This window comes from Cebus imitator, unplaced genomic scaffold (assembly GCF_001604975.1).
Source record: "Cebus imitator isolate Cc_AM_T3 unplaced genomic scaffold, Cebus_imitator-1.0 Scaffold285, whole genome shotgun sequence".
Lineage (NCBI taxonomy): Eukaryota > Metazoa > Chordata > Mammalia > Primates > Cebidae > Cebus > Cebus imitator.
This window is the reverse complement of record NW_016107600.1, coordinates 605784-613209: the sequence shown is the minus strand read 5'-3', so window position 1 is coordinate 613209 and position 7426 is coordinate 605784. Positions and strand designations below refer to the sequence as shown.

Below are 7426 nucleotides of genomic sequence, written 5' to 3'. Positions count from 1 at the left end.
AGTAGAGACGGGGTTTCACCATGTTGACCAGGATGGTCTCGATCTCTTGACCTCATGATCCACCCGCCTCGGCCTCCCAAAGTGCTGGGATTACAAGCGTGAGCCACTGCGCCCGGCCCCAGCCTATTTCTTAACTCAAGAGTTTCTCTATTTAGCACTACTGACATTTAAGCTTAGGTAATTTCTTGTCATGGGGGGATTTTTAGCAGTATCTCTCACTCTCCTCATTAGATCCCAATAGTAACTCCCGACCCCCATCCCACTGTAACAACCAAAAGTGTCTCTGGACACTGCCAAATGCTCTGGGGTGGGATGGGGATTTAGGATGAAAAGATATTCCCTCAGGGGCCAGGTGAGGTGGGTGGCTCATGCCTGGAATCCCAGCACTTTGGGAGGCAGGTGGATCATGAGGTCAAGAGCTTGAGACATCCTGGCCAACATGGTGAAACCCTGTCTCTACTAAAAATACAAAAAATTAGCTGGGCATGGTGGCACGTGCCTGTAGTCCCAGCTACTCGGGAGGCCGAGGTGAAAGAATCACTTGAACCCAGGAGATGGAGGCTGCAATGAGCAGAGACTGCACCACTGCACGTCAGCCTGGTGACACAGCGAGACTCCATCTCAACAAAAAAAGACTGTCCCTCAGTTGAGAACCATGTTCTAAGTGATGTTTTCACTTTGATAAATAAAAAGATAAATGAAAAGGAAATGTTTGTCCTATATAAAAGACTTTTCTTTGGTGGGTGATGAAAAAGTTCTGAAATTAGATAATAATGATGGTTGAACATCTCTGAATATACCAAACCCCACCAAATCCTATAGGGTCTCGCTGTCACCCAGGCTGGAGTGCAGAAGTGAGATCATGGCTCACTGCAGCCTTGACCTCCAGGGTTAAGGAATACTCCCACCATAGCCTCCCAAGTAGCTGGAACCACAGGTGCATGCCACCATCCCCGGATAATTAAAAAAATTTTTTTTGTAGAGACGTGGTCTTCCCATGTTGCTTAGGCTGGTCTTGAACTCCTGGGCTCAAGTGATCTTCCTGTCTTGACGTCCCAAAGTGCTGGAATTGCAGGCATGAGCCACTGGACATGGTCCAAACTGTATATTTTAAAAGGGTAAATTTTATGGTATACGAATTACATTAAATAAAGCTGTAATTAAAATTGAGTTCTAGTTGACCATGGTGGCTCACGCCTGTAATCCCAACACTTTGGGAGGTCATGGCAGGCAGACCACCTGAGGTCAGGAGTTCAAGACCAGCCTAACCAATATGGAGAAACCCTGTCTCTACTAAAAATACAAAAAATTAGACAGGTGTGGTGGCGCATGCGTAATCCCAGCTACTCGAGAAGCTGAGGCAGGAGAATAGCTTGAATCTAAGAGGCAGAGGTTGCGGTGACCCAAGATTGCGCCATTGCACTCCAGCCTGGGCAACAAGAGTGAAATTCCATCTCAAAAAAAAAAAAACCAGTGACTTCTGCCAAATTCTCCATAATTAAAAGCTACTTTAGCCCCAGCAAGGTGGCTCATGCCTATAATCCCAGCACTTTGGGAGGCCAAGGTGGGAGGATCACCTGAGGTTGGGAGTTCAAGACCAGCCCGGCCAACATGGTGAAACTCTGTCTCTACAAGCATCGCTTAAACCCAGGAGGCGGAGACTGCAATAGCTGAGATCCTGCCACTGCACTCCAACCTGGGCTACAGAGTGAGACTCTGTTTCAAAAAAAAAAAAAAAGCCACCTTAAATAACGAATTAATGATTAACAAATGTTTCCCTAAACCAACAACACTGTATAAATGCAATCAACCCACCCGAATAAGAGTGCCTAGAATTAAACTAATTAGTGTTTAGAGACCAACCATGAAAAGACATTTCATGCAATGTAATATCAACATCTTTCAGCTTCACCTTTACTGCACTATATAGATGCTTCTTGACTTATGATGAGATTGTCAGGATAAACCCATCTTAAGTTAAAAAAAAAAAAAATGCATTTACCATCTGGATAAACCCACTGTAAAGTCGAAAAGATCCCAATGCAAATCACCCTTTGATTTAGTTGGGGACTGTCTGTGTAAGTTTAGCATAGTAGAGATAAAAACTAAGTTAGAACTCATAAGCTCCACTATCTTGACCCCTGTGTTCAGTTAGATGGCCTCTCTGTGCCCAATTACTTCCTTTTGACACAAGAAGGTAGTGTCAAAATCCCTCCTTATCCCTCCAGGGATACTGAATTTGATCATTTACATAATCAAACAAAATAAGTGCCCATCACACACCATGCTAACCATTACACAAAACAGGAGACAGGAGCTACACAAATTCAAGTTAAACTTCTTGATTTGGGTACTTTCCCACCAATAGCACCATAGCAATGTCTATTATAAATCTAAGAAACCGACTTCAGTGTAGTACTTATAAATGTACAGAATGCAAACCTAATTACAAACAAAGCACTTAAAACCAAATACTGTACAAGTCAATTCTTTCCACTATCATGAAAAGAGAATTCCAGAATATTTTGAGATGAAAACATACCTCTTTTTTCAATGACATTACTTAGAAACACTACTTTATCTTAATTGACACCATTCTGTATTTTTATTTAAACTTTTTTTCTTTTTGAGATGGAGTTTCACTCTTGTTGCCCAGGCTAGACTGCAATGGCACAATCTCGACTCAACGCAACCTCCACCTCCCAGGTTCAAGTGATTCTCCTGCCTCAGCCTCCTGAATACTTAAGATTACAGGCATGCGTCACCACACCCAGCTGATTTTTTGTATTTTTAGTAGAGATGGGTTTCTCCATGGTTAGGCTGGTCTCAGAACTCCTGACCTGAGGTGACCCGCCTGTCTTGACCTCCCAAAGTGCTGGGATTGCAGGCATGAACCACTGCGCCCGGCCATATTTATAGCGTTTTAGTTTTGGCCTTTTGGATATCTTACTCCCAGAGTAACATATACATGATAGAGGATAAAATTCGAAACTAGGTAACCTGTGAACAATATAGGCAAATTTCTTAACTGTGAGAGTCAGCAGTGTATGAAAACAACCACTGCAGAACATCTCTCCATAAAAATAATTAAATGAAGGCTGGGTGCAGTGACTCATACCTGTAATCCCAGTACTTTGGAAGCCTGAGGTGGGCGGATCACCTGAGGTCGGGAGTTCGAGACCAGCCTGACCAACATGGAGAAACCCTGTCTCTGCTAAAAATACAAAATTAGCTGGGCATGGTGGCACATGCCTGCAATCCCAGCTACATGGGAAGCTGAGGCAGGAGAATCGCTTGAACCCAGGAGGTGAAGGTTGTGGTGAGCCGAGAACATGCCCTTGCATTCCAGCCTGGGCAAGAAGGGCAAAACTCAGTCTCAAAAAAAACAAAACAAAACAAAACAAAAAACATCAAATGAGATGTCACAGGATGGCATTTTGAAGCGTTATGCAAATGAAAGGCCTATGCATGCATGTATATATGTTATTTCCAATTTTAAAGATTTTTTTTTTTGAGACATAGTCTTGCTCTGTGACTAGGCTGAAGTGCAATGGTGCAATCTCGGCTCACTGTAACTTCCACCTCTCAGGTTCAAGCGATTCTCCTGCCTCAACCTCCTGAGTTGCTAGGATTACAGGTGCGTGCCACGATGCCCAGCTGATTTTTGTATTTTTAGTAGAGACGGCGCTTCACCATGTTGGTCAGGCTGGTCTCGAACTCCTTACCTCATGATCTGCCTATCTTGGCCTATCAAAGTGCCAGGATTATAGGCATGAGCCACCATACCTGGCCATTATGTTTTCTCTTTTTTGAGATGGAGTCTTGCTCTGTCACCTAGGTTGGTGAGCAGTGGTGCGATCTTGGCTCACTGCAACCTCCAACTTCCAGGTTCAAGTGATTCTTCTGCCTCAGCCTCCTGCATAGCTGAGACTACAGGCACCCGCCACCATACCTGGCTAATTTTTGTATTTTTAGTAGAGACAGGGTTTCACCACGTTGGCCAGGCTGGTCTCGGAACTCCTGACCTCAGGTCAGCCTCCTGGGATTACAGGCGTGAGCCACAGCGCCCAGTCTTTAAGAATTCTTTTTAAGAATCAAAAACAAAGAATTAAGTGTACTGGCTCAATGTAACAAGTTTCTACGAATTTAAACTATTCTCATTCTATAGTCAGTTCTGACACCTACCTTAGTTCCTGAAGGTCAATGGGTCACAGTGGAAACTGGTATTGCTGCAAAGAATTTTTTGGTCTCATTTAACAGTAAAAGAGGTATATGAAGTTGTTTTATGTATTTTCACAGAGAATACACAGATCCACTTCCCACATCAGGGAATACTGGTTACTTCACAAAGCCAATGTGATTGGAAAAGAGGAGAGGGGAGACAAATCCGATAAACCCCAGATTCCTCAAGAGCAGACTGAAAGATGTGACTTGTGCTCAGATACCAGTACCAGCTAAAAAGATTTACTAAAGTGAATTAAAGCAGAGGAGGGTTTTCAAATACAAAAAGTAGACGCCTGTAATCCCATCTAGTCAGGAGGCTGAGGCAGGAGAATCCCTTGAACCCGGGAGGTAGAAGTCGCAGTGAGCCATCGAGCCACTGCACTCCAGCCTGGGCGACAGATCGAGACTGTCTAAAAAAAATTAAGAAAGAAAGAAGATGAGGGTTTTCAAGGGGGTAAATATGGAAGAACAAGAGAATGGGACGTCACTGAGTAAATCGCTGTAATCAGTCTGAATTTCACTCAACTCGGTAAAACGAAGGGCATGAATTGCTGTCATGTCTTCTGCCTCTAAAAGTTCCACAAAAGTTAAGAAAACACAGATTTTCTTCACTAAATTACGATACTAAACTGTTAAGGTGGCAAATCCAGACCAAGTAAGTACTTTATGCAATGGTTAGTTTAAAATATATTTAGGACTTTACTAGCTCACTGGAGAAAAAAATGACCTTTTGTAAACTTCAGATGCTTTTGGGCAGCGTCCTAAACTGAAGATGACACCTTGGTACTTCTAAGTTGCTAAGAAGTCTCAAAGGTTTTGACCTTGCTCTGCCAGCTGAGAGCAGTGTGGCCTTAAATAATGTTCCTCAGCTGGGAACCACCACCATCTCTCTACATTACCTCAAGATCAAAGGAGACAACATGCACAAAAGTGCTTGGTCAACTGTCAAGTGTTACACCAATGAAAGATGTTCAAATGCACCTCAATTTTCTCAATGTTTTCCAAAGCCAGCCATAACCCTTGTCTCCTTTGCAATAGAGAAAACGAATTACTGGGTAAGAAATGAGCACCCAAAGATAGGTTCAAATAATGTTTTGAAGAATGCAAGGTCATGCCAGAGAAAACAAACTATATTCCCTAAACTAAAATCAATGCTACAAGATGTTAGGTCGTCAATGCTCTTATATGCCCATTAGAAATGTAACTAGACTTGCATGGCACCGATACTCCCCTCCAAAGATGTCTAAATAAGTAAGCAACTACAGCCACTAGTAAGCATTATTTTAAAAGTGCCTGCTGGTAGTTGTACAGTTATCTTAAAAAAAGAAAAAAAAAAAAAGGCTGAAATGTACCACTGGAGCTATCCAAATTCAACCAATATGGAAGCGCCAGAAGAAAACCTCATCTTGGCATATAGCTGCGCTGAGTAAAAATGCGTCCAACTGAGTAAGAGAAAAAAAACCTAGAAGGAAATCTAGGTGCAGACCCGTGCTTCTCCAACACGTGGGCGCACCACACTGGGTTCCCCACCCCCACCTAACTCTAACAGCACCAACCTCCAAGCCTAATAGACGTACCCTCGGAAAAGTACAGGCACGGGGCCACACCCTAGAAAGGGAAGAGCACAACCTAAAAAGACATAAGAGCGCAACACAAGGGCGTAAAAGCTTCCTATCTGGGTTCTAGCTCACGCATACAAGGCGCGCCCGTCTCCACTACCCTCGTGTCTCCCACCGCGCACGCGCACCGCTGCCTTCTCCCGCCCCTCCACCGACTCGCGCTCGCGTTCTAACTGCTGCCCCCCCCTTTTCCCCTGCCCCCGACTCCTGTCCGCTACGCCTCGCGCATCGTAGACGTAGTCTAATGTGCACTCGTCCGCGCACCAACCGCCTCCTTCCTTCCTCCACGCCTTCACGCGAGCACGGTGCTTCACGTCTAGGAAGACGCCTCGCACCACCCGCACACCTTTCTGCGCCTCCTTCAATTCAAGCCTGAGTCCACCATTACTGCCTATTCCAGTCTCGCGCAGAAAGAGTGAAAAGAGTGTGAGGGGGAGGGGAAGGTGTCCTTCCCCTCCCCCCCAAACATCCCGAGGTAGCAACCTAACATGGCCACGCCGCCAGCCTGCCGCAGCCCTCAAGTCGGGAAGGAACCGGTGCCGGCAGTTCCCCGACTCCAGGAAATCAGTGGATCAGGCTCGGAGGAGGGTTTCAGAGCCCAGTCCTTGGCCGCGCTCGGCTGCTCGCTCACCTGAGGCCGCCATGTTGGGAGAGGGAAAGAGAACGCAAAGGACCCGGATGAGGCAATCACGTGATTCTAGCGGGCGCGTCGGGCTAGGAAACGCGAAGCTGGGAGGGGGCGGGGAGGTGAGGACGGAGACAGGAGGCGGGGCGGCGCTGCTCTAGGTTCGTAAAGTTGCGCGGCGAGGTGGCACAGTGTCCGACAGGAAGACATGCGCGACATGTGGCCAAAGGGGTGGGGCCTGGGCTGTCGCGAAATCCCGCACGTTTTACGTAGGGCTACACGCGGACGCGGGACCGGGGCTAAGCCCTTGCCGGCCTCGTGACGCGCAGACTTCCTGCCGGAGGAGGGGCGGGAAGGGCGGGGCTTCGCTGCTGGTTCCGCTTACTCTGCACTGAGCCGAGGCTTGATGGATCCGGGATGGGTGTCCATAAGTGGATGTTCTGAAAGGGAAGATTCTGAGTTTAATGGTTTCGTTTTGAGACGGAGTTTCGCTTTTGTTGCCCAGGCTGCTGGAGTGCAATGGCGCGACCTTGGCTCACTGCAACCCCCGCCTCTCGAGTTCAAGAGATTCTCCTGCTTCAGCCTCCGGATCAGCTGGGATTACAGGCGCGCACCACCATTACCCGCTAGTTTTTTGTATTTTTAGTAGAAATGGAGTTTCACCATGTTGGCCAGGCTGGTCTCAAACTCCTGACCTCAAACGATCCACCCGCCTCGCCCTCTCGAAGTGCTGGGATTACAGGCGTGAGCCACCACGCCCGGTCTAGTTTTTAAAAGCCACATCAGAAATTACTGAGTTTGTTTTTATTTTTATTTTTTGAGACAGGGTCTCGCCTTGTCGCCCAGGCTGGAGTGCAGTGGCGCCATCTCGGCTCACCGCATCCTCAACCTCCGGGGCTCAAGCAGTCCTTCCACCTCAGCCTCTTGAGTAGCTGGGATCAAGTATTTGTGTGGACAC

General features: G+C 46.6%; 1 protein-coding gene across 5 annotated transcripts in view; it reads right to left on the bottom strand.

Moving 5' to 3' along the window:
• Positions 1-6813, bottom strand: part of EIF4B (eukaryotic translation initiation factor 4B) — a 38203-nt gene extending 31390 nt beyond the window's left edge. For all 5 annotated transcript variants that reach the window (XM_017501763.2, XM_017501764.2, XM_017501765.2 and 2 more), the window contains exon 1: positions 6475-6813. In XM_017501763.2, the coding sequence (XP_017357252.1) occupies positions 6475-6487 (13 nt within the window). In that variant the 5' untranslated portion in view covers positions 6488-6813. The remainder of the gene's footprint in view (positions 1-6474) is intronic.
• Positions 6814-7426: the final 613 nt, after the last annotated feature.